The sequence below is a fragment of the Equus caballus genome, chromosome 2 (assembly GCF_041296265.1).
Source record: "Equus caballus isolate H_3958 breed thoroughbred chromosome 2, TB-T2T, whole genome shotgun sequence".
Lineage (NCBI taxonomy): Eukaryota > Metazoa > Chordata > Mammalia > Perissodactyla > Equidae > Equus > Equus caballus.
The window spans coordinates 36,877,678-36,905,471 of record NC_091685.1 but is presented as its reverse complement, the minus strand read 5'-3'; the positions used below and the strand labels follow the sequence as shown (position 1 = coordinate 36,905,471).

General features: G+C 53.2%; 2 protein-coding genes and 1 pseudogene across 6 annotated transcripts in view; all 3 read right to left on the bottom strand.

The window, feature by feature from the left end:
- Positions 1-771: 771 nt before the first annotated feature.
- LOC102147920 (anoctamin-7-like) lies at positions 772-3,926 on the bottom strand (annotated as a pseudogene).
- A 626-nt stretch (positions 3,927-4,552) lies between these two features.
- CPLANE2 (ciliogenesis and planar polarity effector complex subunit 2) lies at positions 4,553-13,417 on the bottom strand. 4 transcript variants are annotated; one of them, XM_023635694.2, is made up of 6 exons: positions 13,232-13,417; positions 12,763-12,912; positions 11,009-11,161; positions 10,280-10,404; positions 9,809-9,960; positions 4,553-9,569 (listed from the first exon to the last, which is right to left on the bottom strand). In XM_023635694.2, exons 2-6 carry the CDS (start codon positions 12,872-12,874, stop codon positions 9,320-9,322), a joined length of 792 nt encoding a protein of 263 aa, XP_023491462.1. In that variant the 5' UTR covers positions 12,875-12,912; positions 13,232-13,417; the 3' UTR covers positions 4,553-9,319. The 4 variants fall into 4 exon arrangements, with proteins under 4 accessions (XP_023491462.1, XP_023491461.1, XP_070117005.1 ...); XM_023635693.2 differs by having other exon boundaries at positions 12,763-12,876; positions 13,232-13,414; XM_070260904.1 differs by having other exon boundaries at positions 9,809-9,945; positions 13,232-13,405.
- A 9,268-nt stretch (positions 13,418-22,685) lies between these two features.
- The window catches only part of FBXO42 (F-box protein 42), an 88,051-nt gene continuing 82,942 nt past the window's right edge, over positions 22,686-27,794 (bottom strand). For both annotated transcript variants that reach the window (XM_001488662.7, XM_023635692.2), the window contains one exon: positions 22,686-27,541. In XM_001488662.7, the coding sequence (XP_001488712.2) occupies positions 26,435-27,541 (1,107 nt within the window). In that variant the 3' untranslated portion in view covers positions 22,686-26,434. The remainder of the gene's footprint in view (positions 27,542-27,794) is intronic.

The following is a 27,794-nucleotide window of genomic DNA, read 5'->3' as shown; positions in this document are numbered from 1 at the left end:
TAGGTGGACAGATGGGTGGGTACACTGGACAAACAACTGGCAAATCTCTATAAGTGGGTGCACACGTGGATGGCTAGATGGGCAGATGTGCAGATGGATGGACAGATGGCTAGGTGGGGAAGCAGACAAGAGTATGGTTGGATGGATGGACATGAGGATGGATGGCTGGATGGGTGGATGGCTGGATGAGTAGACAATATATTAGTTTATTCAATAGCTATTAACTGACTGCATACGACTCTGCAGTGGGTACTGGCTATGCCATGGTGAGCACACTGGACAGGGCCCAACCCCAAATGGAGTTTACAGCCTAGTTAGGGAGACAGACATTAAACAAATGAACACAAATATGAAATTGTGAATAAGTCCTCTGAAGGAAAACTGTTTTTCAGGGATGATCACTCTGAGAAAATGACATTTAGCTGAGACCTAAAGGAAAGCAGGTGCTAAGTAAGGAGAGTGTGTAGGGGAAGCATTTGGACGGGCGGGGGACAGTGTGTGCAAAGGCGGGGCCACGCTTTGGGTCACACAAGGTGTATACTGCACTACTCTAGGAGGCACCATTCACAGTGACTTCGTGACCTCGATGTTCCCTTTCTGCTTTTCAGTCCTCCGAAATCTGTTTAACCAATCAATATCTTATATTAAATTCTCTCTCTTGAAATATCTAGTCTGGTTTCTATTTTCCTGTCGGCTCTAACTGTTGGATGGATTAAATGATGGATGGCTGAACAGACGGATAGGTAGAGAGATAGATTAGTGATTCATAGATTCATTCAACAAACATTTATTGAGCACTCTCTATATGGTAGGGACTGTCTCAGGGCCTGGGGATACAGCAACATCACACACAAGGTTTCTGCTCTCATGAGCTCACATTCTAGTGGCAGAGGACAGACAACAAACAAACAAACAAGAAAGTATAGTGATAGATGCTGTGATGAAATTAAAACATCCCTGTGAGAGGGAGCCCCTCTGGATTGGGGGGGGATCAAGGAAGGCCTCTCTAAGAAGGTGACATTTAAGTTGGGATCTGAATGACAGGACATAGGCCGTATACAGTCTGGAGGAGGGGCCAGCCTGCTGGCGCAGCAGTTAAGTTTGCACATTCCACTTTGGCGGCCCGGGGTTCACTGGTTCGGATCCTGGGTGTGGACACGGCACAGCTTGGCAAGCCATGCTGTGGTAGGCATCCCACATATAAAGCAGAGGAAGATGGTCACGGATGTTAGCTCAGGGACAGCCTTCCTCAGCAAAAGAGGAGGATTGGCAGCCGATGTTAGCTCAGGGCCAATCCTCCTCAAAAAAGAAAAAAAAATGTCTGGAGGAAGAGGATTCTAGCAGAGAAGAGCCAGTGCCATGGCCCTGGGGTAGAAATGACCTTGTTCTATTCGAGAAATAGAAAGGAGCCAGTGGAGCGAGTGGAGCAGAACTAGGCAGAAGCCACATCACACAACGCCCTGTAGGCTGCCATCCCATTTAAGGACCCACTGAAAGGCTCTGAGTAGGATAATGCAGGATGTGATTTGTGTTTTCAAAAGAATGCCCTGGCAGCTGAGAAGGGATTAAGTGGGGCAAACAGAGGAGCAAGGAGACGTGTTGGGAGGCCACTGCAGTGGTCCAGGTGAGAGAATGCTGGCTTGGGCTGGAGGGTGGCAGTGGAGACGGAACCAAACAGATACGGAATCAATGATTGGACGTTTGGATGGATAGGCAGCTGGCTGGCTGGGTTGGTGAGTGGAATGCTTCTCCCCTTCTTCCCCATTCCAGGCAGGGTTTCTCTTTGAGACTCCAAAGGTCCCAATGTCTAACCTCACCAAAGCTTCTATCATCGGAAATATTCCATGTGGCACAGGTGTCACAGAGTGGCCACATGAGGAAGGCACCTCCACTGGCACAGATCTCTTCCCTATGAACAAAGGATGCCCATCCTGGGAGAGTCTATCCCCACCCAGCCCATCTGCCAACACCCCCAACACAGCCACTCATGCTGGTGTGTTGGTGCCTATGGTGGCCAGACCACAGATAAAGACCAGGGTGCCCACAAGGGTGGCAGGCAGCAGCCAGGCTGCGCAGAAGCCTGAAGGGGTGACAGAAAGCTCATGAGCCCCCATCTGTGTACTCAACACCGGCTCCCAGCCCCCACTCCCAGTGCCAGGCTCCCCTAGCCAGGCAAAGTAGATGGCCATCTCCTCCCCAAAGTACTCTTGTACGTGGTCCAGAGGCTGGTATTGTGCCAGTATCCCCAGTGGGCCCAGTATAAGTACAGCAATTGGCAAGGGTTGAGGTCTGCACCAGGCACCTGGTACCCCGGCAGTTCAAAGGGGCCCTAGGGAAATGAAAGGAGAGAGGGCTGCAGGGAAGTCCCAGAATTCTCTCCTGCTGCCCCAGCAGTGGGAGAGAGCTGAGCTTGGGACATCTCTACCTCATGCAGTGGGAAGGCTGCAGCATAGACTCCCTTGGTCAGCAGATGGGCAATGCCCATCTCTTCTCGTTCCTGCTTCCCATAGACTGTGCGAGCCAGGATCTCTGCCACCTGCCAGGGAGAATACTGGCATGAGCTCTGCCCCATTAAGGTCCCAGCTGGACCCTCCCCGGCAGTTGTCTCACCACACGATGCCTCTGCCCGTTGGAGAAGTAGGAGTCGTGGGAATCGGTGCCCAGGAACCTGTGAGCAGGGCGGGTCAGAAGCCGAGCCCTCTGCCCAATGAGAGACCTAGGACAATGGGAGTGCAGAGGCTCTAGACTGGGGACAGAGGGATGAGACAGGTCAGCTGCTAAAACCGAAGAGCCCATCTACCCACCAAGCTCAGCCTGGGCTAGGTGTGTTCCAGCCAGGTGAGCATCTCAAAGGAGTTGAACGGGAGGGAATCGGGGACCAGGAACCTCTAGGACATGGTCTGGACCCCAGAATGCGGAAAGGACAGGTCAGACACCTAAAGTGGGTTAGGCAGGTATTGCCTGCCTGGCAAACCCAGGAGGAACAAACGAGCCTTGATTGGACTAAGCCTGCTGCTGGCGCTCCGCCCCTCTGCAGAAGGCCCCGCCCCGCGGCACGTGTCCCGCTGGGAGCCCGGGAAGGTGCATGTGTAGAAGTCCAGCGGCTTGTTAGGCTGGTGTTGCTGTAAAGGGTTGCGCAGGCGCAGGCGAGCGGTAGGAGTCCGGGTTGGGTCGGACCTGGGGCACGAGAGCAGGTGAGACGCCCGAGGTGTCCTGTACCTGGGGAACTCCGCTCCAGGCTGACCCCGCTCCGGCTTCCACTCCCACCTGCAGCGGCGCGCGCAGGCTCAGTTGCTCCGCGTAGAACACTGGCAGCTCCCAGGGCGCGCTCAGCTTGGCGCAGTGCACGGCGCGGGCGCGGCTGAGCTCCTGGGGAGCCGGGGTCTCCAGGTGGGCCAGAGCCCGGAGCCCCTTCCCTTGTGATCCCTGCCGGGGTGACAGATCCCGTTCAGGGCGCGGGTCCTTGCCACTTCAAAAGCGCTTTGACTCGCGTTTCCTCGTCTGAAAATCAAACGAGGAAGGAACTAGCACCCCCATTCTACAATACGTGGACGAAGACTGAGTAGGCCGACGTCATACAGTAGTGGCTGCTGTTTGCCATTTATTGGCCACCTCCAATGTGCCAGACCCTGGGCTGAGCGCTTTACACTCTTGGCCCATTTAATCGTCACAGCCCCTCTATGGGGCTGGTGCTACGGTAAAGCCCACTATACAGATGGGGTGCTGAGGTCGCTTGCGCAGGTCACAGCTCGTTAGGGGAGCCCGTGCCACCTGCCCCCGCCGCGCTCCCCTCTCGAGGAACAGCCCGGCCCCGCGCGGGTCCCGGTGGAACTTATCGCGCCAGCGCCGTCTTACGAGTCGCTGCCGCTTGGGCTGCCACAGGGGTCGCAGCTTCTCCTCCCACGCGAGCACGAAGTCCGTCCCATCGCGGGGGCGACAGGGCAGTTAGGAACGGTCTGCACCACTTCCATTTTGAGTGGAGAGCGGGGGGCTGGGTTTCTCAGTCCCACGGGAGCCAAAATTAAAGGAAATCGTTTGCACTGCAACAGAGATTGGGGGTAGCTCGAAGGAGGAAGGAGAGATGCCGCGGGATTCCTCGCGGAGAGAAGAGGGCATTTAAGGGAGGGGCCGTGGGTTGTTACTCTGGCCGCCCGGGCGAGGTGCGGGCAAGAGTCTTGTCTGGCTCAAGTCTCACCGACTTCGGTTATACCGTCGTGGAAAAAGTCGCCCCTGGAGACTGGGGCATAAACGCTGCCGCAGGACGCGCAGGCACGGTCGTCGTCCGGGTCCTTGTCCTCGGCGCCATCGCCGTCCTGGGAGCAACAGGACGAGAGCAAGGGGGAGAGGACCCTGGCGCAGTTGCAGGCGCCGGGAGCTTCTCCACCGGCCCTACTGGGCTGCCCCCCGCTCGGCCCACCAGCCCGCCTACCCTCGGCTGAAAGAGAGCGCAAGCCTGGAGGCGCTGTGGGCGCGATGTGCGACCGTTCTCCCGCCGGTTCACCCGCCCGCAGCCCAAGAACCACCGCCACTACCGTAATAACAACGACAAAGGTAATGGCCAACGTTTATTGGGTCCCCGGTGCCTGGCACGGTGCTAAACATTTACACGCATTTACTTCTTACAACTCAAATAAGTGGGTGTTAATTGTTATCTCCATTTTACAGATGAACACAGGAATTAAAGTAAACGGTCCAAGGTCACAGTGCTCCTTCATCTTCCTTCTGGACCACCCCCCAAGCCTCAGTCCCTCCCCTTTGCTCTCAAGATCCACCCCTTCTTTCTAGAATAGAGTTGAACACTAACTCCCCCACTGCCACTGTCCCAGCCTCTGGGTCTGAGGTCACAGCCAGCTAGGGGCCTCCACCACACCCTCCTAGCTTGGCCCTCTGGGGATTTGACTCTACATGATGACAACCTGTCTTGGGCCCTTAGCCCCCTGCCTCTCATCTGGGCACTCTCCCCCAGAAGTCTGTGCCTGGCACGTGGGGCTCACTGCTGGCACCAGGCTGCCCAGGGAGTAAGGGGATCCAGGACATGTCCAGGAAGCCCTGCCCCCACCCTAGACTCAAGCAAGGATCTGGAGACCCGCCCCACGGCCTTTGCAGACCAGGCTCCTGCATCATCTTCCTCATCCTGGGGCCAGGCACCTCCCTCAGCTCCTCCCTGTTGCCCTCTAGGCCAGGCTCTGCTGGCAGCAAGCAGGAGCTTCCTTTAGCAGCTCCCCCCGGCCTGGGAAGGGTGGGGGAGGAGAAAAACAGAAGGAGAGGGAGTAGCCGGGCGCCAGAGTATTCCCCCTCCTGCAGGCAGTGCCAGGCTTCTGGTTGGGAAAGCAGGGAGGACCAGGTGGGGCCTGTGAGGGGCTGGACCCAGAAGACAGCACTAGGGGATGAGGGGAAGGACGGTCCACGGGGGGAGGGGTGCAGAGGGCTAAGGGCATCAGGGCTGCTTCATGGCTCTGCACCCTTGGGCAAGTGCCTGACCCTCTCTGGGCCTTAGCCTCCCTGTCTTAGTCCATGGCGGCTGCTATGACAAAATGCCATATACTAGGTAGCTTATTGACAACAGAAATTTGTTTCTCACCGTTCTGCAGGCTGGGAAGCATGGTTGCATTCTGATGAGCGCCCTCTTCCTGGTCTATCGCCAGAGCTTTCTATGTCCTTGCAGGGTGGAAGGGGCTAGGGAGCTCTGTGGGGGAGTCTCTCTCTTTTTGTTTTTTTGCTGAGGAAGATTTGCCCTGAACTAACATCTGTTGCCAATCATCCTCTTTTTGCTTGAGGAAGATTCGCCCTGAACTAACATCTGTGCCAGTCTCCCTCTATTTTGTATGTTTTGTATGTATATTTTGTATGTTTTGTATGCTGCTGATGAGCAGTGTGGCCGCTGATGAGTGGTGTAGGTCTGCGCCCCAGAACCCAACCCAGGACTCAGAGCAGATTGACTGAACTGAACTACTAGGCCATGGGGTGGCCTCAGCTCTGTGGGGTCTCTTTTTTAAGAGCACTAATCTCATTCGTGAGGGCTCCACCCTCATGACCTGAGTACCTCCCCAAAGCCCCTAATACCATTACAGGGGGGATTAGGATTTCAATATAGAAATTTGAGGGGACACGGACATTCAGTTCACAGTACTCCCCCTCTGTAGAGAAAGGCTGGGGACTCCCTGAGAGCCCATTTTGGGGAGGGAAGAGGAGGGGGATGGGAAGTCCTGACTCTGGGACAAACAGCAGCAGGGCGGGGCCACAGCACACCCTCACCCCCACCTCAGAAGACAGTCCCTCCCCTCCCCACCGGCTTCCCTCCAGAGCTCCAAGGTCTGGAGGGTCCAGGGCCCTGGGGACCAAGCACAGCTACCCTTTTCCCAAAGTTCCCCTCTAAGTCAGCTTGGGCACACAGTCATCACCTTTCCCCTCCAGGGAGCCTGGGGGTGGGGGGGGGGACTCGGAGGGGGAGGGGCAAGTGGAGGGATATTTGTCTTTGAGCCGATGGGAGGCTTAACCTAATGGTGAAATTTCTGCCACCAAAATGGGGAGAAGGCACTTCCTGATGGCCTTTTTTTTTTTTTCTCACTCTCCAAAGCCCCAGTAATGGTTGTATATGCTAGATGTAAGTCATCCTAGTTCTTCCGTGTGAGCCACCACCACAGCATGGCAACTGACAGATGGGTGGTGTGGTTCCGTGACCAGGAAGTGAACCCTGGCAGCAGAAGTGGTGAGCACTGAACTCTAACCATTAGGCCATCAGGGTCGCCAAGGCTCTGAGACAGGAGCTTTACCTGGAGCCCAGACCCTCTTCCTGGACAACATGCACAGGACTTGCTACATAATTTGTGGTATCCAGAATTTCGAGATAGCAAGAGCAGAGCATTAAACCAGGTGTGGGGCCCCTCTGAGTGCCGGGCCCTGTGGACTGCTCAGGTGGCAGGCCCACGAAGCTGGCCTGAATCCAGGCATGTACACACACTCTCTTCTCACTCACTCTCCACATGACCCTGCCCACAGACGACCCTGCAGGCACAGCCACCAGCTCCTAGAATTATGGCTCTGCAGATCCCTCCTCCCTCAGGCTCCCAGTCCTGCCCTCTGTGGAGGCCCCTGGGGGTAGCCTACTAAATACTGAAGTGGCTCCAGGTCCCACCCCATTGCCCTCCCCACTTTGCTGTTACCCAGGGAGACCGTGAAGGGAACTGTTCACCTCTGGTTTGGGGCGAAGGTGGCTGAGGTTGATCCTCCGACGGGAGCAGTGGTAACCAGGAGAAACTGGCCTGGCCTGCCCTGCCGTGGGGAGGTTCTGGGATATTTCTCCAGAGCAAGCTTAGGGCTCTTAGCTGAGATGGTGCCCAAGAAGGATGCGGAAGCTTCCTTTCTGGGGTGTCTTAAACCCAGAGATAACTGGCTGGGATATAGGGTAGCTGGTGCCACAACACAGTACCTGTAGCTGGAGGGTCACATTCAGGCCCAGAGGCCACCTTCACCACATTCCACCCCCACACCTTGCTCTGCCTGGTGGGGAAAGGTCTACTGGGGCTAAGAACAGAGAGAAAGGGCTCAAAGCAGAACTGAAGGCTGCAGTGGTAAGGTCTATGGCCCAGGAGCAGGAGCCAGCCTGGGGACTGCGGGGGCTGTGAGCCTTGGGGTCCTGCCCAGGAGCAGGAGACAGCCTGGGGACTGCGGGGGCTGTGAGCCTTGGGGTCCTGCCCAGGAGCAGGAGCCAGCCTGGGGACTGCGGGGGCTGTGAGCCTTGGGGTCCTGCCCAGGAGCAGGAGCCAGCCTAGGGACTGCGGGGGCTGTGAGGCTTGGGGTCCTGCCCAGGACATTCCTTCTCTGGCGTACGGGATAAGCTCAGGTGTCAGCCCTGAACGTGAATTAAGGATAAGAAGGGGTTGAAATCAGTCCTTTAGGCCCTGGAAGGGCTGACAAATCTCTGGGCAGTGCCCAGCGTGGACAGACTCGCAAGCAGTGCCATGTAGGCCGGCAGCGTGCTCAGGAGCGTGAGCAGGGTGAGTGTGTGCGAGCCTCCTGTGGTCCGGGAGGGAGGAGTGGGCGGCGTTTTGGGACAAGTGCTGGTGCGTGTGAGCACATGATCATGCGTGTGAGTGTGGAGAGGCAGAGGGGCTGCCTTCTCAAGAGGAGGCTCCAAGGGTCAGCTGGCTGGCCCGGGCCCTTCCAGCTGGGTTAGACTCAGGCCAGGCCTCAGCCCGGGGCTTCATCTCTGGGGCCAGATGGGGTGTCATCAGGGAGTAAGAGTATATAAGGCCCCCTTTGTCGGCACCCACCATGCATCAGTGTCTCTAGCTGATGGGCGGGGGTGAGACACAAGCATGGCCAAGTTCACTGGCCTTCCTGCTCCTGCCTTGCTGGCCTCCCTGACCCCGACCTGGTCCAGTCCCTGGCCCTGCCCAAGGATGCATTCTGATTCCCCTAGGCCAGCAGGGCCCCTGTCCTAAGCCTAGCCTGACAGTTTCACGATCAAGAAAGGCACTACAGAGTAAGGGGCTTGCCTCCTGGACACACAGGTGGACTGCATTTCCCAGCTTCCCCCTACAGCCCCGTGTGACCACGTGATTAGGTCCTTGCCGATGGAATGTGAGCAGAATGAGGCACAGCAGCCTACGCCAGATCCCTAGGAACCTCCTAGGTGACCTTCCACATGCACTCGTTCTGTCTGCAGACTGGATGCTGATGCCCCAGGGCAAATTGGGAAGCCACGTGTAGAAGATCTCAGAGCCTGGGGCTCTGAATGAGTGTGTGCAGCAGAGCCCCACACCCACCTCCAGCTCCACCAGAGTGAGACATAAGCAAGAAAAAAACTCTAGCAGTATGCCACTGAGGTTTATCTGGAGCAGCAGATGGTGTTACCTCAGCTAATGCAGGCTCTTGATTGAAGTCAGAGGTGCAGGGCCCAGAGGCACCCCTCCCCACACTCGCGCCCCCCCCCCCCCCCCCCACCCCCCCGGTGCTACAGAAGGGGGAAGGGCAGCAGGAGGTTGGGTTGGGGAGGACGTTTAAGCCCTGGGGCCCTTCCCATACAGTTCCTCAGTTTCGAGAGCCTAGAGCCCCGGGGTAGAGAGAGAAGGCCAGCAGGCACCTAGATGCCCTCAGACCTTTGTGCCCCCACATCACTGCCATGAACTCTGCCAGGAAAGTGCTGCTGGGGCAAGACCCTTTCAGGCCACCATCCACCCTGACCAGGCCCCTCTGGCCCTCTGATGAGATCAATATGCATGCCCCAGCCTTAGGCCTTGGGTCCTGCCCTCTGCTCTGGGTCACCTGAGGGTCGGGAGTGGGGATCACAGGTGCCGGCTCATGATGCCACCACCCTTCAGCTGGGGGTGTTCTCTGGGGGATTGGGGAGCAGGCCAGCTGCCACCTGATCCTGGTGCCACAGCTGCTCCGCCAGACCATTGAGCACATGGGCAATGTCAGCCAGCCCAGCCCGCCCATCCAGCGTGCGTCCATCTGCCAGCCGCCGCCCTGGCACACTCTTCACTCGCAGGAGGGGCAGATCCCAGGCCTGCCGGAAGGCTGTGAGGTCACGCTCAGGCACATCTGTGTGCATGTACTGGTCAAACCTGGATGAGGGTTAAGGAGCCTGGCCAGGAGCCTCTGCTTACCACCCCATCAAACCCAGCTTTCTCCTTCCTCCCTGGAGCCCCACACCCAGGGTCTGGGAAAGGCCCTGCTGTAGCCTTTAGGATAAAGCCCCTGGGGCTGGACCCCACGGTGGGCCAGAGGAAGGGTCCCTGACCCCCTTGCTCTGCGCCTTGCCAAGCAGGCATTCTGACAGCCCTAGGGGCCACCAAAAGGATATTTGGAGCCGATGACCATCCTGACGACACTGGGGGCCTCACCTGCTACTCGGGCCAGCTGTCCAGGGAGATCTTCGAAGGAGGCACGGTCGGTGAAAGAGAAGAGGAAGAGGAAAGCGTCTGTTTTCTCTTTGCAAGCCTGGGGATGGAAAGGCTGATGCGAAGCTCGAAACCTCAGGACCAGAACTGTGCTCTCAGCTGCAGGGCCCTGAGAAGTCTCAGCACAATCCCTCCTTTCACATATTGGGAAACTGAGGCCCAGAGCCGGGACTGCTGGTCCCAGGGCAGAGCTCAGGTGGAGACCCAGTCCCTAACGCCAGCTCAGAGCTCTCCCAACCAGGGCAGCGCCCTCAGTCCATTCATGCCCGATTCTGACCTGCAGATCAGGCAGCCCGGGCTCAGACCTGTTCTCAGAAGTCCACCTCAGGCAACCAGCCCCTCCCGCACCCACCCAGGCCCACCTGCCTGCTCACCGGCAGCATGTGATCAAACTTCTTGAGCGCAGACTCCCCACAATCCCAGAACTCAAAGCGGAACATGACGACACGGTCGCTGGCCTGCAGTTTGGCTGGCCAAAATACCACGGTGGTCTGGATGCCTGGGGAGGCCGGGGTCAGCCACTCAGCATGGGAGACGTGGAGGTGGAGAGGGGCAGGGTGCCAGGAAGGAATAGAAAGAAGAGATCTGTCCCTGCCCTGGGGGGGTCCCCAGTCTGACGGGAAGGGCATAGTCGCTGACCTGGGAGAATTCTCAGTCCGATGGGGGAAACCGGCCTGCCCTGGAGGAGCCCAGTCTACCAGGGAGATGCAGCCCTAGCCCTACCCATGAGAAAGCAGTTTCACTCGTATGGACAGGGGACCCAAAGGCCCCGGGATACTGGAGGATGCTGCAACATCATGGTCAATCAGCATCCAGTGGAAGGAAACAAGAAAGGGAGATTAGTGTTTTCTGAGCACTTACATTGTGCCAGCTCAATGCTAAGCATGTTACCACCACTATCACTAATACCGATCCCACAACACCCCCATGGGGTTGGTACTATTATCCCTGTTGGACACAGGAGCCACTGTAGGCTCAGAGAGGTGAAGTGACTTTCCAAGGCTGCAGAGTAAATGTCAGGTCTGGTTATAAATCCAAGCTTGTGAGGTCGAGGGCCAGAGTCTTTTCTCCATCCCAGGGAAGGCCTCCAAGGATGGACTCACCAGTGGTCTCATGGTGTACCACGGGCACCTCCAGGCCAGCCAACTTGGCCACCAGCGCTGTCTTGCCCACGCCACTCTTCCCAGACACGAAGATCTTGTAGCTGGCTGTGTCAATGGCCACGGGTGGGGGCAGCACTGGTCGCTCAAGCAGGCCTGGGGCAAGAAGAGAGCCAGGTGGGGTCAGGGGGTCAACCTGTCCTTGCTCCATCAGACCCTGGGCTGGACAACCTCATCTTTAAGGGCTTTTTCAGTGCCAACCACCCGTGGTTCTCTATACTCATTACAGAGGCCCGGGACACAAGCAGCATCCCCAGACGAGTAGCTCTGCTGAGAACGCCTGTGCTCTGTGAGCTGGGCCAAGACCCGCTCCAAATAACACCAAATTATTATTATTATTATTATTTTATTATTATTATTTATTTATTTTGAGGAAGATTAGCCCTGAGCTAACATCTGCCACCAATCCTCCTCTTTTTTTGCTGAGGAAGACTGGCCCTGAGCTAACATCTGTGTCCATCTTCCTCTACTTTATATGTGGGATGCCTGCCACAGCACGGCTTGACAAGTGGTGTGTAGGTCCGCACCTGGGATCCGAACTGGTGAACCCTGGGCTGCCAAAGTGGAACGTGCAAACTTAACTGTTGCATCACTGGGCTGGCCTCAAAAACAAATTATTTTTAAGTTTGATGCATGAGATGGTTTTTAGGTTATTTTATTTTTTTAAGTTATCATTATTATTTTTTTTTTGTAGGGGAAGATTCACCCTAAGCTAACATCCATTGCCAACCGTCCTCCTTTTTCTTCATTTCTCCCCCACAAAGCCCCAGGACATAGTTGTGTATAGTTGTAAATTCTTCTAGTTCTTATATGTGTGCCGCTACCACATGGCTACTGACAGACGAATGGTGTGGTTCCGTGCCTGGGGAACTGAACCTGGGCGGCCAAAGCAGAGTGCGTCAAACTTTAACTGCTGGGCCATCAAGGCTGGCTTGAGATGGTTTTTATTGATACTATTATCACATGTTCTAGATTTCCCACATGTGAAAACAAGGTTTTTCATAATTCTTTCCTCTGTGGAGAAATTCTAGCAAAAGTATTCTCAGTTACTATAAATAAACTCCTTAGAATCAATATGTTGATGTCTTTATGAATGTTTTAAATTTAAAACTTGCAAAAAACCTGTCTACATTATGATACGTCTGTAGGTGTAAGATCTGAAAGTTCTAAGGTGTGGGCTGCTCTCCCAGTCTCTGGTCTTATGCCTTCTAGTGCCTGTCTCTCCTGTCCAGAGGGGGACTCTCACACTGACGCCAGACCCTTCGCTGGCCTGTCATCCTGGCCCTGTCTGGGTTAGTCGGCTTCATGCTGGGGAAAATGAGTGTCTTATCCTGCAGATAGCAGGATATGGAAGAGGCTTGTCTCTACCTACTAGGGGATCTTGGGCAAGTCTGTAAGTTGTGCTGTTGAGGTTAGATGGGAGTTCATTGTGTAAAGTGCCCAGCAGAGGGCCTGGCGTGGGGCGAGGGCTCAACAGCCTCTCTGGTGACAGTGGTTCCTGGCAGGGTTTCGGCTGTTTCCATGTTCCTGGCTCTGATGATGGAATTAGTTCTAAGGAGATTTGGTAGTGGGGGGGTAGTGGGGATAGGACTTCCAGGGGTCCCCAAGGCTGAGGAGTGCTGTGGAGCAGGCCGTCACTGCCCTGCTTCTCTGCTGCCCCCAGGAGGTGACAGGCTTTGGGGGAGGGGGTGACTTACCAAACACCCGCCGGCGGTTCTTGCGCAGGATGCAGGTCAGGTACTCCTTGCCCTCGGCGCTCTCGTGCCAGTCTGGGACAACCACTGAGCCCGGGGCAGGTGGTCTGGCCATGGCTGGGCACCCCGACGGGGTAGGAAGATGGCAGAATGCTGAGAGTAGGGGACGGGAGAGGGTACCTCTCCTAAACTGAACCTGTGACCCCCTAACCTGCGCTCTGCCTCGCGTGGAGCCCCAGCTCTCTCCTTGCGGGGCGGAGCAGTTACGGAGCCCCACCCTTATTATCTCGATTAGCATTTTTGGAGTCCAAGTTCCCTCTCGCTGTCCTGGAGGGTTACACTCTCCTTTCTCCCTCTTACTACCCAGAAAGTGCAATTCCATAGTCCTTTCTCCCCCGTATTGCTCCCTGGGGGACAGCCATCCCATTATTGCCCCGGAGGGCATTTACACAGCCCCTCTCTCCCTTGTCACCTCCAGGGCGGTCACACAGCCCTGCTTCTCTTCTACTTCCTCGATCCCGACTCCCAGAGCCATCCAGCCCGGATCGTGGGCCGTCCCCGCGAGCGAACCGGCGCGGGCAGAGACTGTCCCTTTAAAGGCCCGCCCCGCGATCCCACCGCCCAGCGCGCCGGGCCGCTTCCGCCCGGCCTGCGTCCTGCTTCGGCGCGCGCCGCCAGCCCTGGCGCCGGTGCTTGAGACGCTTGGGGAGGCTGTTGTCATGGAGACGCGGGGGGCGGGGTTGGTCTCTCCTGCATCTGCAGCTACCACTGCGCAGGGACACCCTGAACAGGACCTGCGCCTCTGGGCCATGGGTCTTCTCCTCCACTGCTCATTCCGAGCCCGAGCTTTTCCTCCAAAACTTGATCTAATCCCCCTTCTCCAGGAGCCTTGCCTGCCGCTCGGTGTCTCAGAGACGAGTTTCCTCTTCTATCAAGTAAAGGTCAAATACTATTACCTCCCAGGGTTCTTTACGACAGTGCCGGCCCATAGCAGTGCTCAAGTTTACTCATTATTGTTGCTATTATTGCTCTAATAATCCTGTTCGGCAGGACCTCAAGATGAGTTAGACACCTCTGGCTTCACAGATGGGGAACAAGCAGCTGAGAGGGCTCGAGGGATTTGCTCAAGCTCTCAAAGGTGAGTCAGAGGCAGGCTCACTGGACTGTACCTTCCAGTCGTTGATTGATTGACTGATTGATTGATTGATCCCATTCATTCAACAATAAGCACCTACTACGTCCCTGGCAGTTCGACCTGCTGGGAATACAATGGCGGGTGAGACGTTGTCCCTGCCCTCCTGGAGCTGACGTTTCAGCACTGAGGCCATGAGCCCCTCTCCTCTGTGCCAACAATGGGCACCCGGCCTGTTGCCCAGTAGGCGGGTGCTCAGTAAACGCCCGTCAGTTGGACAGGATGCAAGTGGGTCATTGCTGAGAGGTTGTCTATTACACTTAATTTTTATCAGTATCTTCACAGGAATAACCTTTGTTAAGTGCCAGGCAGTGGGAGCTTCATAGAGGTTACCTCATTTAGTTCTGTAAATAAATCTGTGTAGGAAATATCATTATCCCTCTTTTCTCTTACAGTGAGAAAACTCAGACAACGTAATATTCTGAGGTCACACCACACAGGTGGTCAGTGGGAAAACTAGACTCAGAACCCAGGGTTCCTGGACTCTGAAGTATGTATTTGTTCTGCCAGATTGGGTTTTGTGTTCTTAAAACTTTGCCCCAAGCCACTAGGAGGGCTGTTCCCACTAAAGCTGAAAGCAGGCAGAGGGCCACGAACTCACAAATCATTGAGGCCCATTATGTCCAACGGGGTAGAGGGGACGAGGACGTATAAGCCAGGGCACTTGCCCTCAACTTGCTTCCACTACAGCTAGGCACAAATGCAACAAATGTATAACCATCTGACAGGATTCTGCAGCTTGAAACCATTGCCCATACTCCCAGGTTCCCCTTCTTGCAGTTCTTACCACATCTGCCCAGGGTCAGGCATATTTTTACAGCTGTGTGGAGCTCTCTCCATGGACCAGGAGTGCCTCAGTGGCAGGGCTGAGATCTGACTTATCTCTGGGTTTCCAGACTTCACAGCCAGCCCCACCCCAGTTTGGCTCATGGAGGGCTCAGTGAGAGTGAGAGGGAATGAAGCAACTTGGCAGAATGAGCTTGTCGGCTAACCCAGAGGCCAGATAAGATGTGAAGTCCTCTTGGGCACCGAGAGGGAGGCTGGCAGTCAGACGAGCTAGTGGCCAGAGGGTTAGGGGAATCAGTCTTCACTGCACTCAGGAGCTCACGGAGAGGACACTTCAGTGAGCACCAGGAGCCTGGCCAAAATATGGATTCTTTGCCCCCCCGGGATTCTGCTTCAGGGCGTTGGATGGACCTGTGAGCCCGGGCATTTACCAAGACCACTGGGCAGTCGGGCTCTGTACTAGTCTGCTTAGGCTGCCGTAACAGAATACCGCGGGCTGGGCTTAAACAACAGAAATTTATTTTCTCACAGTTCTGGCCGCTGGAAGTCCAAAACCAAGGTGCCAGCGGGGTTGGTTTCTGGGGAGGCCTTCCTTCCTAGCTTGCAGGCGGCTGCCTTCTCAGTGTCCTCACATGGCCTTTCTTCTATACATGCACACCCTTGGTGTCTTTTCCTCTCTTTACAAGGACACCAGTAATACTGGATGAGGGTCCCACCATTATGCCTCATTTAACCTTAATTACCTCATTAAAGGCCCGAACTCCAAATAAGTCACATTGGGGGTTAGGACTTTAACATACGGGCTTGGGGGTGTGGGAGGGACACACACAATTCAGTCCATAACCGGGTCCACAGACCTCACTTAGATAAACACCACAGCTGAGGACAGGAAGCCAGGCAGTGTGGGGGCCTGGGAGTGAGGTGGTCAGAATTGCGTTGCAGAAGGATGCCTGTGAACCACCTTGGTCTGGTGAGCTCCCCTCTCCTATGCCCCTCTGACCATTAAACTGTGTCTCGCTAAGCAAGCTGCTCCTCCTCTTAGGGACTCAAGTAAAGCAGACGGACCATCCACCTACGGGCCTTTCTAGTGTAGAACTCTCAGATTAATCCACTCACTTCTTCACAGTTTGGTCTTCCCCCAAATTGACTGAGCACCTCCTGGACATGGTGCCACAAGGCTTCAAGAAGAGGATTTATCAAGGCAGGGACACAGTCACCAGCCTGGAGGAGGTGGGCTAGGTGGGCAGACTCACACACAGGCTGGAGGATCCGGAAGGCAGGGGTGGGGGTGGGTGGGACACCCAGGGAGGGTACATGAAGGGCCAGGGTCAGATTTGTGTTTCCATCTTTTGCCTGGACTCTGCACCTGCTTCCCTCGGGGTTTCCCTGCTTGCTCTCTGGGACACCACACAGGTACCAGAGTGATCTTTTTGCACCATAAATCCAGTATATCACACCCATCATAGTCTTCCAATAGTTTTCATTGTACTCAGAATAAAATCTAAACTCCATGCCTTCCTTCAAGGAATGGAACACATGCCTTCTGTGACCCGCCCCCAACCACCTCTTGCTTTCCTTTCAACTACCACCCTCTTGCCCGCGTCTACTGTACTCCAGCGGCCCTGCCTTCTGCTCCCCCTTGGGGCCTCTGTGCTGCAGCACCCCCAGTGCCTCACACCGACAGCTGCTTCCCCTTGCTCAGGCCTCGGCATGAATGTCACCCGCACAGAGGCCTTCCCCTCCACCACTCAAGGATCTGTCCCCGAGCCCCAAGCTCACTCTTTCACACCATCCTATTTTTGATCCTGAAATCTTAAAATTTATTGTCTGACTCCTTCACCGAGGACACACGCTCCTTGAGGATCGGGGCCTTGCCTCTTCCTTCTCTTTTGTTCCTGGAGTAGTTTCCTAGAGCAGTGACTAAGTGCCATGGACTGAGTGGCTTCAACAGACATGTACTTCCTCAGTTCCGGAGGTCCGGAATCGGAGATTAAGGCGTTGGTAGCGGTGATTCCTTCCGAAGACCGTGAGGGGAGGAGCTCTTCCAGGCCTCTCCCTGTGGCTTGCAGGTGGCCATCTTCTGTCTTCACATGGTCTTCCCTCTGTACCAGTCCACGAACAGATTTTCTCTTCTTTATGACACCAGTCATATTGACCCTAATGACCTCATTTTACTTTAATCACCCCAGTAAAGACCCTATCTCCAAACATGACCTCATTCGGAGGTACTCGGGGGGCTAGGACTTCAACATATGAACTTTTTGGTGGGGGAGGACACAATGCAGTCCATAATGATCCCTACTACCTAGAATATGTCTGACATTTAGTAAAAACAATAAAAATGTGTTGACTGACTGACTGGCTATGGCTACAGCTTAGAGAATGGCCTGAAGAAGGTGAGCCTGAAAGACAGACCCGTTAGAAGGCAGGGTGAACATTCCAGGCATGAGTGGACAGGACGTGCATTTGCCAAGTATTTACAAGCACTCTGTGCCAGGCCAGACACTGGGAAGACAACAGTGAAAGAGATACACACCTTGCCCTTGTGTATTCCACACACTGGTGGGGACTAAAATCAAATAACTACACAACTGCATGTATAAGCAGGGCAGTAGGGTACAGAGAAGGGGCAAATTAAACATGTCCAGATTCTATCTCAATATAAGATTTGGGGCTGGAACTTCCAAATCATACCCAGGGAGCTCTTTTGAGGCTGGGATATGCCAGGCCAGGACCTGGCAGCAAGGCTGGTGTCCTTGATCTGAATAGCCTCATCTGTCACTCACCTGCTTAAAACTCCCTAATGGCTTCCCACTGCACCTAGAATAATGTCCACCACCCGCCCCCCCATAGACTACAAGGCCCATCTGCACACTCTGCTCCCACTCACATACTCTAGCCAAAATGGCCTTTCCTCTCCTCCTTGAACTTGTCAGAATTCATGCTGGCCTCAGGGCCTTTGTTCTTGCTGTTCTCTCTGTATAGGATGCTCTTCCCCCATCTTCCCAGGGCTGCCGCTTCTTACGTTCAGGTCTCAACTGAAATGTCGCCTCCTCAGAAAGGCCGATGAGCCCCACTCCATCACACTTTTGTCACATCCCATTTTTATTTTTATGATACTCATCTGGAATGATCTTGCTTACTTGTTTACATATTTGTCTGTCCCTTCTCCCCCAACCCCCACTGCAATGTAAACTCCACAGGACAGGGACAGTGCCTGGCACACAGCAGGTACTATATATCTGCTTAATGCAGGGAAGAGAGCTGGCCAGACACTTCCACCTCCACCCCTAGATCCAGTTGGCCACCAGAAGCTGATTTTTCTTCCCATATGCTCTATCCTCGTTGTTGTCACTGCCTTGGTCCAGGCCCCCATTCCTGGCCCTGACTGTCCCCCCCATCTCCCACTCATTCTGCAGTTCTGCCCTGTCCACTCCAGTCACAATGACCTTTGCAAGGTTCCGCAAGGCCCAGTCACACTCGGATCTCTGTGCCTTTGCATGGGCTGTTCCCTCTGTAGGAGTACCCACCCTTTTCCCTTCTTCCTCCAGCACTTGCCATAACTCCTCTTATCCTTGGTTCTTGGGGCTCCCAAGCACTTTATCTGACTTCTCTCCTTCTAATTGGAGTACAAGTTTTTACCTTCACTGACTGAGAGGTTTAAGAAAGAGAGCTTTGTTTCCTCCGACTCAGTTTAACCTGTCTCCGCCATGCAGACATTTTAATCTGGTAATTTCCTGGTAAGCTTCAATTCAGTGGTTTCTCATTCTCTATAGCTTGAACACTGTCTCTTCACAGCTGTTTCTTTTCATCTTCCCCTCCTCTTGCCCTGGGGCTCATGTTCAGTGGGGTGTGGGGTGGGGGTGGCGGGGCTTACCCAAATGCCAGGGAAGTGTGGTGGGGTGGGGGGTTCCCACTCCTTGGGCATCAGCCCTCCTGGGCCTCTGTGGGCCTCCTGCTCCAGAGAGAATCTCCTCTGGGCCTCTGCCACGGCCGCACTCGTGCTGGCCTGTCAGAGACGTTCTCCTCCCACCATGGATTCTGGTCATGAGCTTCTTTCCCTGCTACGTCTGAGGATATGACCTCTGGTCATCAAACCCACACAGGTCACTCTGCATTGTCCTCAGCCCCAAGCACAGGCCCCTGGACATGCAAGACCTTCCACAGCCCTTCTGCACCCTTCCTGGAGCACAGCAAGTCTGCCTGTCCAGTCTGAGTCCTGCAGGCCTGTCAACATCCTGCACCACCGACTGCCAGAAGCCAGGCCTGGACCCAACCCATCTGGGAACCCCCAGAAAGGCTCTATCCTCATCTGCCCCCTGCCTCAGTTTAGCAGGGTGAGGCTGCAGCGAGAAGACCAACTTCTTAGCCCTCTGACTTCCTGAACAGCTGTCCCACCCCTGGCTGGCGGTGTTGGTTGCAGACAGTTCTAGACTCTACCTCTTTCCTATCTTTTTAGTATGACACCTGGACTATCTTTTGGCTTCAGAAGCTCAGGATTTGTCATCTTTGTTCAGCCCAATGTGACACCATCCTGGTGTGTGAGGTTGTGAGCTCCTCCAGGGGCAGGTTTCTTTTGAGTCATGTGTGTGTCCACGTGCCTCAGAGGTCAGTGCATGCTCAGGGAATGCATGCTGAGAATGAACGATCCCCAGGGCAGTCCTGGGCTCTCCTGGCCTTGCCAATGGGTGGATGGCAGCCCTGGCTCCCCAGCCCTGGGGCAGGAGCTTCCTTCTTCCTCCCAGGCTTCTGCCTGGAAAGGCTGGGCTCTTACGCCTCCTTCTCTTCCCTGCAGTGGGTAGGCAGACAGGTTCCCGGGGGGAGACGGGGGGCATGGCACACTCTGCCAGGCCTCTTAGGCGTTCACTTAAAACGTTAGCTCAGCTTTGTGCATGCTGACAGGGCCTGGGCCCAGTGCCCAAGCCCAGGGCCCAGCCCCACAGGGAAAATACTGGCTTTCCCACAGCTGGGGGCTGGGGCAGAGGGCAGGCTCACCAGCCTGATGGTGCTCAGAAGCATGGCAGAGGCCAGAAAAGGGGTCCTTCCCAGGCTTTACCAACAGAGGCAGGAGAGAAACGGGTAATTTTTCTCCTCCACCTCATTCAGTTTCCTTCTCAAGACTGCCTCTGATAGAGCGCCCAGGACTCAAAACCTTTCACAGGGTGCCCCCACGTGGTCTTTTGGGGAATCACACCCACTCCATAGGCTGGCTGCTGGTTCCAGCTAAATTGCTAACTTGTGAGGCATCATTGGTTTTTAGTGATAAAACTGAGGCTCAGAGAGGTGGATGACTTGCCCCAGCTCAAAGTGACAGGGCCATCTTTTGGACCAAGGTCTTTCCTTTGGTCTAAAGTCCATGCCTATGTCCCTGTCCTGCAGCCTCTTTAGGAAGTCCTTTCTGAGTCCACAGAACCACTTCTCGAGAGTTGAAAGGGCATGTAGGGGTCCCTTGATCCCATTCTTATCTGATGCATAAATCAACTCTGTCATCCCCTCCCATGCAAATGATTAGTCTCTGCCTGAACACTTCCAACAATGGTAAAATCATTACCTCACCAAGAATCCACAAGAATGCTGAACCGCTTTTGTCAGTGGTATACTCTAAGGAGAAGAGCAGAAGGCAGACCTTAGCTGGGGATGCTCCCCTCTGCCTGCAGGTGGTGAGAGGCACAGAGAAGCAAGGGCACACTGCAGTCACATGTGGCAGCACTAAAAGCAGGCCAGCCTGCAAGATTTCAGGGTGATGCCTCTTGTCCTGCCTGACCCAACGATGCTCAGAGCCTGGTCTTCCCCGGGTTCCCTGGATTAGGGTGATATGAGGCAGGCGGCTGAGGAGCTTGCTCGGGGTAGTGGTATGTGCAAGGCCTTGGTCTTCTTGTCTGAGTTGATGATTCCTGCACTGCCTCCTCACAGAGCCAGCTGGATAAGATTGCAAAGACCCAGGAAGGAGAAAGGACAGTGTGGAGCTGCCCGTTCCCTGGCCAGGTGCTGTAATTTTGACCCAAATGTGGCCCTTCAGTACCCGGGGGAGTGGCCAGGGAGCATGGTGCTAGGCCTACACGGGAAGGCAGTGGCTGCCGACTCCTGCAAGGCCTTGGGTGAGTCATGCGTCTTCTTTGAGCTGTGTTCTCCTCAACATTATCAGCCAAGTTCCCCCTTCTTTGCTCCCACACATCCTCTGACCTGGGGCCGACCACATTGCTGTCTTCATGTTCTGATCTCTTTCAGAGCAAGAGGAACATGCTCATCAGAGGCTGTCCATAGTCTCTGGCATGAGAGACTGAATTAGGATGCAGTCAGGGAGCCTTATGGGACTGACCTGCCATGAAGGCTGGGCATGTGGGGACTTCCCCAGGACCACCAATTACCATTGGCACTCTGTTCACCCAACATCATCTCCTCTATAGCATCCCACAGACTGACTATCCAGGCAATGCTTGAATTCCTCCAATGATGCCAAACTGGTTCCACCCACTACACAGAGCTCTGACCAGAACAAAGTTCTTCCCAATGACCCTGGAATCTCTTCCCCAGAGCTTCTACCCACTGGACCTTGTTCAGACCAACAGATCCACAAGAAGCAAGTGCAACCCTTCCATAAGGGCAACTGTGGAAGCAATCAAAACAACCATTCTACTCCTACCACCACCATCTCAGTAGCTGCCAACACCTAGTGCTAGGCCCTTTGCACCCAAGGCCCTTCCTCACGCCACCCTCTGGTTTGCTATGTGCCTCAAAGTAGAGTAAACAGCATAGAAAGCATCAGATCACATGTTGTTACAAATGGAAAAGTTTCATCCTGCAGCCTGGGAAAACAAACGTGCAGATAGGATAAGAGCTGCAGGCTTACAGCACTTGAGCCAGCGACAAGGCTGATAGTTAGTATGTACTGCATGAAAAGAATTAACAGTGCTCGAGACAAACACTCAGGGGTATAAAAAACTGGCACATACTCAGCAAGTGGCTCCAGGGCTGTAGTCCCTACCCTCATGGTGCCTGGCTCTTCCCAGGCCCCAACACGGGTGGGCAGAGTCATGTCATCAGCCCCTAACTGACATTTCCACAGTGGAAGCCAACTGAGTGTGCCTCTGAATCCAGGCAGAAGAATACATTATGTGCCAGAGGCTGAATTCAACTGGCAAACCAAAGAATAAAGTCCAAAAGGGAGACTAGACAACTGAGCCAATTCTGACTCGACTTATGGCAGCAGATGCTACTTATTACTCTCAGGAGGCAATAGCCTCAGAGGTTCTCATGGCGACGTCTAAAAGATGACCTAGACAACTGAGAACAAGCACAATCCTTAGATTGGCATGCTTAAAACAATTTACACACTGAGTCCAGCCCTTTCCTACAAGACCCCATATCTTCTTCGAGCACTAAGTATGAATAACAGCCACCATCAATTGAGCACTATGTGCCAGGCACTGTGCTAGTGCTTTTCATACACAACTTCAATTAATCCTCATGATCCTGTAAGACAGGAACAACTCTATAGCTGAGGAAACTTGCACCCAAAGTTAAGTGTAAGCAGAAGGCGGCAGGATTAGATCACAGGCCACTAGGACTTCAGGCTTGTGTTCTCAACCACCATTTGCTATGCTGTTTCAAGAGCCTGGGGCCCTGTATCTTCATCTTTGCTTAGGAGACCAGTGATGGCATGGATGTCTCCTGGCCCCTGGGCCTCTCCTCTAAGCTCTTCACCTCTCCTGTGTCTCTACTGCAAGGTGGTACTGAGGCTCTGAAACACTGAGTCCTTCAAGCATGATGGAGAGAGCTGCTTCACTATTAAACGGCACTGTCCTCAGGGAAGGGCAACTCTCCACCTCCACCCGAAAGCACAACCCTCCTAGAGGAGAATGAATAGCTTTCCAACTACTTTGCTTCCAACCTCAACTGAATACCATCACAGCTTTCTTTCTTTTCTACTAATAAAACAGTAAGACAATTCTGTCCATTTTGTTTTATTTGTTAAATTGCTAAAAAGTCATCAAGGGAAACATTAACAAAAAACGAAATTGACAGATTTAAATATCAATGAAATCAAATCCACTTTTCATTCCTACACTGTATGTGCCTAAAATGATCATCTCAGGGTAAGCCACCCGGGACCCCTGAGTCGTATGGAAAACATCACTCACAGCACCAGCTTCGCCAGGGCACAATGGGTGTGCGCTGACATGAACCCTGGTTGGTGGGAGGGGAGCAGAGCGGGGAGAGAGAGTACAGGTGGAGCCAATGCTTAAGGGTTGCTTTCATTTGACAATGAACCTGGTGAGAGGGAGCCACTTACTGGTGACCATGCAGAACATGCCTCCTGCAGTTCGTGGGGAGGCTGCACCGGGACGCAGGCCTTGCAGTTCAGCTTCCTTGCCCCTGGGTGTTCAGATCCTCCCCCTGACTTGTGTGCTGGCAAGAGACCACAGATAATGCAAAGCAGAGCACATCACCATGCCAGGATCGCCACACAGACAAGGACAAACAGACAAACCAACCAGGAATATCACCTTTAAGGGGAAGAAAAGCAGCAGAGCAGAAGGAAACCCAGAAAGACAGAGTGAAAGGAAAGGGAAGCGCCCCTTTGTTCTCCGTCAGCTGGCGGCATTCTGTCCCCCAAAGTCAAGACTTCTTACGTTGGTTTTCTTTCTTCCTCCTCTTCTTTCCTTTATTTTAAAGAGTTCCAACACAGTTCCTAAATAGTTCATGGTTTCAGCTCTTGATATAAAACTCAAACATTAAAATCAAAATCAATCCGCAGAGGGCTGGGAGGAAAGTAAGCCCAGTATTGCCTTACAACTAAACTTAAGCTTGTTTCCCCATCTAATTTGTGCTCCCAAAATGTGTGTGTGTGGGGGGATCATGGAGCCCACCACCCAAGTGTAGAAGGGTGAGAATATGAACGAAAATACAGAAGCCTCTCTGCCGCACAGCCTGCAAAATAAGAAAAGCGGAAGCTCTGTCCAAGAGGGTAGGAAGAGACTAAAATTCTCACGAGGTCAACGAGGTGGCCGATGAAGTCAATTCGACATAGGGGCTCTCAAAGGCACACTTGCAGGAATGGAAGGGGTTAAAGCTTCAAGTAGAAACAAAATGCATTTTAAATACTTAAATACTGATAAATATTTGCTTTAGGTGCTCCTGGAGGGTTAAAAAAAAATTCTGTCTCATTTTTCTCAGCGAATTTTAAGACAAAATTGGCATCATGTCAAAACTGGAGCTGCGGTTAAATCTGATCCAACTGAAGCATCCACGGCGCTGTGGAAATAGTCACTCAGCTGAGACATCTGAAGTTCCCCTGCACGTGGCCTGAGGAGACGATCGCCTTGACTGTGCTGAGTTGCTCTCCCAAGGTGTATACGCCCACAGTGCCCAGGAGCCACCACGACGAACACCGCTGGGTGCAGACGAGGCAGATTTTCCTTCAACAGCTGGAAACAGACAGTCCGGTTCTGAGGGGTGTGGGTAACACTGGGGTGCCAGGGAGTTCCAGGGAGCTGGGGTACTTTCTAGGAGAACCAGCATCTCAATGCCTGCCTACCTGGGGAAAGTAGAAGGAATCAATAAGCTAACAGCTGGCTTAGGAAGGCCACAGGACAAAGGGAAAGATTACAAAGTTGAGATTCTGAACTTTCAGGCTTCCAAATACTTTCTATTTAAATAGGAACTGAATTTGGAAGCACTGTTCATGCACAAGTGCAATGTCATAAACAACGTTCAGCAGCAGCAATAATGCCAAAATTGCTTATCTTCTAGGCTAGCTTTCTCTTGTAAATAAGGATCCCATATGATCTAACAGTCTTTGCCAAAGAAGGGCTGCAAAAGCCCCAGAGCAGGGAGTCTGGAAAGCGAAGTGCTGAGCTACAAGCAGCTGGACACCACAGTACGTAGGCATATGGTAGTTTCCTCATCTAAGGGAACACAGAGAAGCTTCTGGAATACATATCCCTCCCTGTGAGCTGGCCTTTCCCTGGGCTTGGCACCAGGGGGGCTCTTCCAAGACCACATTGTAAAAGCTAATGGCTAGGGGAAAGGATTCAACATGATGTAACAGGAGAAAACACACTTATCAGACAGACTGCTAAGTGCTGAGTGAATGCCAGGACCCAGGGTCAGCTGCAGCAGGCTTTGCTTGGGAAATGTTAACAAGACAAAGGGGAGTGTGGGGATGGAAAATGCAATGCTTTGAAATTTAAATCCTAAAGGCAAAATAAAAATCCTCTTTCCACTGATAAGAAATAACCAAAAATCCACATTTATGTGGTGCCAACATCTCCTATGTCCAGGCCATGGGTTAGAGACTGGTAATTTGTAACTTCCCGTATCAACCAAAGAAATGCTCTAGTTGGTTGCACCTTATCTCAGAAATGACGTGAAAGTAAAAACCCAAGCCTTGCTTGGGTGGCATGTGAACAAGACAGTCACAATGAAGGAGCTGCTCCCAAGGTCAGCCATGCATCAGAGGCCAAGCAATCACCACTCAACAGCCAAGCAGAGAAATGCATGTCATGACAGGGGCAAAAACCATTTCTAGAAGGAACTGTTATTGGGATTCCCTTCTAAGATCAATTTCCACATTCTACAAATATAGATGGGTGTGCCCAATGGGCTTTGAAAGTAAAAAGCGGCCCATATGGAAAAAAACAGCATCTTTTGATGCTTCAACGACTTCTCATGATACTGGCATCTTGGAATTCCCTACTGGCCCCCCAGAGAAAGGTTCCAGAAATATTTCTAAGAGATTTCTCTGGGTACTTGAGCTTTGTAAAAGAAACAGAAAGTGAGAAAGGTTTTAGGGCCTAAAAAAAAGAAAAAATCCACATACGTTAAAAAAAAAAAAAGAAAGAAAAGCAGTCTAGAAATGAAAAGGCAGCCTCTGAGGATCAAGTTTTAAGGGAAGGAAAAGAAGAACAAATGTGGTTTTTGGCAACTTGCAACCAAATATGATTGTCAGAAAATTCCACAATCAGACACCAAAACATTTTCAGAGACGTGGAGGGAGCACTCAAAAGACCAGTGCACACTAGGTGGGCAGGCACAGCTGCATAAACATTGTTTCACGATGATCCTGGCACACAGGCGCAGAAGACAAATCCCTTGTTGGGTAACTTTCCTCAGTCACCAAGGGCAGAATGGGGCCAAGCACAGGGCACTACTACAAAGAAGTCTTCACAGGTCCTCTGTGGTTTTAGAAGGAGAAGAACGATTTCCTACAGGTTACTTTACCTTGCCCGCACCTGAAGGATGTGAATCTGAAACCTCTACTTGTGCATCTTATGCATGCCCTTTCTTTTTCTAACTCCGAGAAGGCCACACAAAGATTTACAGGGGGCTCTTCAGTTTCTGTAGGAAAGTTCTGATGTTAGTCTGTTCCCTAAATTCTTGGTCTAGTTACCAGCAAAGTACAAAAAGGCAGCACAGCCTCTGCTAAAACACAGCAACAATTTATCTGAACCAGGACGGAGATCTCTCCCTCTTTGTAAACAGAGTTGGCTATATAATATATATTTATATGTTTATATATAATCTTTTTTCTTAATGGAGATTTGATCCCAGCCTGGAGTGAGTGAGGTTGGGAATTGGGGTTTTGGTTTATGGGAGTAATTTTGTCCTTTGTTTTCCCAATTCTCAGTCCAAATGCTTGCACACTGGAAAATTCCAAATTAAAAGCCACAGAGAGGGAAAGGGATTTAGAACACATTATCTCTTTGCTCGCACAAAGTACAAGGCGTTTGTTTTTGGATAGTACTTCACATTCTGCTTCTTGTCCATGAGCCCTCCAAATACGATGAGCTCACCCCTGCCTTGCACCACTGTATGCAGGCTGGTTTCAGGGGGCCCGACCACAGAGCTGCTATTAAACACTTTCCATTTGACCCGCCCCTTCTCCTTGGTGTCTTTAATGTCCAGCACGTACATCTGCATGGGCTTGCAGTTCATACTCTGGTACAAGGGTTTGCCAACATTTAAGGACTGTGGAGGGTGGTGGCCCAGACGGCGGGCAATAGGAGGTAAGGAATGTCCATCTCCTTGGGCAGGCCCCGAGCGGGGAACGGGCGCTGTTTCTCCGCTGCTTAGGTTCTGGCTCCCGGGGGAGCCTGGAGAAGACCCCAGAGGAGGACTTAGTGCTGCAGAGGCCGAGGGGCCTTTGGATGACATTGCTTTGATCGCTTCCAGGCTCCGACGCAGGGCACTTGGGGAGACAGCTCCTGCAAGGGCACTGGCCACATGTGGTGGGGTATGCACACCATTCGTCTGTTCAGGAGGGTGTCTCATACTGCCCCCAACTGTCCTGTTGTCCACACCATCCATGTTGGAACTGGGTTTCAGGTCCCAAGCTAGATCTATTGCCCCTAATCGCAGGTCTTTCTGGTCTGGCAGTGACCCTCGTCGGGGGCCCAAAGAAAGCCCCCTTTTTAGGTCACATCCTTCAGTGGCAGAGGGGGTGCTGGGAGACATGGCTTGGACCGGGCTGTCCAAGGAAGGGCCGCCTACAGCCGCTGTTCCTGGAGACAAGCTCCCACCGTTGAGGAGGGGAGAGCCATCTCCTCTGGCTGGGGAAAGGCTCCCTTCCCGGGAACTTGACGGGGTCTGCCTTTGAGCTCTGGGCCTCAGTGTTCCCCAGCGGCCATTAACACAAGGAGCTTCATCCATACTTCTCACTGGAGACTGAGAGCGGTACTCTCGGGTTTCGGGAACCAGGGCTGGAGGAGTGGCACTGATAGGTGAAGGGCGAGAGTTCAAACTGGGACTGAGTGGGGCTCTCCCACTAGGAGCCTGGCTGAAGACCACCACACACTGCCCCACCTGGAAGACACAAGACCTCTGTTTAGCTCTGATCATTCAGCCATCAAAATTTTATCATGAGGATCTGGGATGTGGCACGCATTTTGTAGGTACCGAAATATAGAGATTAAACTGATATAGTCTGCCCTCTGGGCTAGGAGGGGAGACAGACGTGGGAACAATTTGTTGCTATAGTGTGACCTGTGCTATCATTAGAGTGATGCCTACAGAATAGGGGTAGAGTCGGGGGAAGAATCAGTTTTCGTTTAGGGGA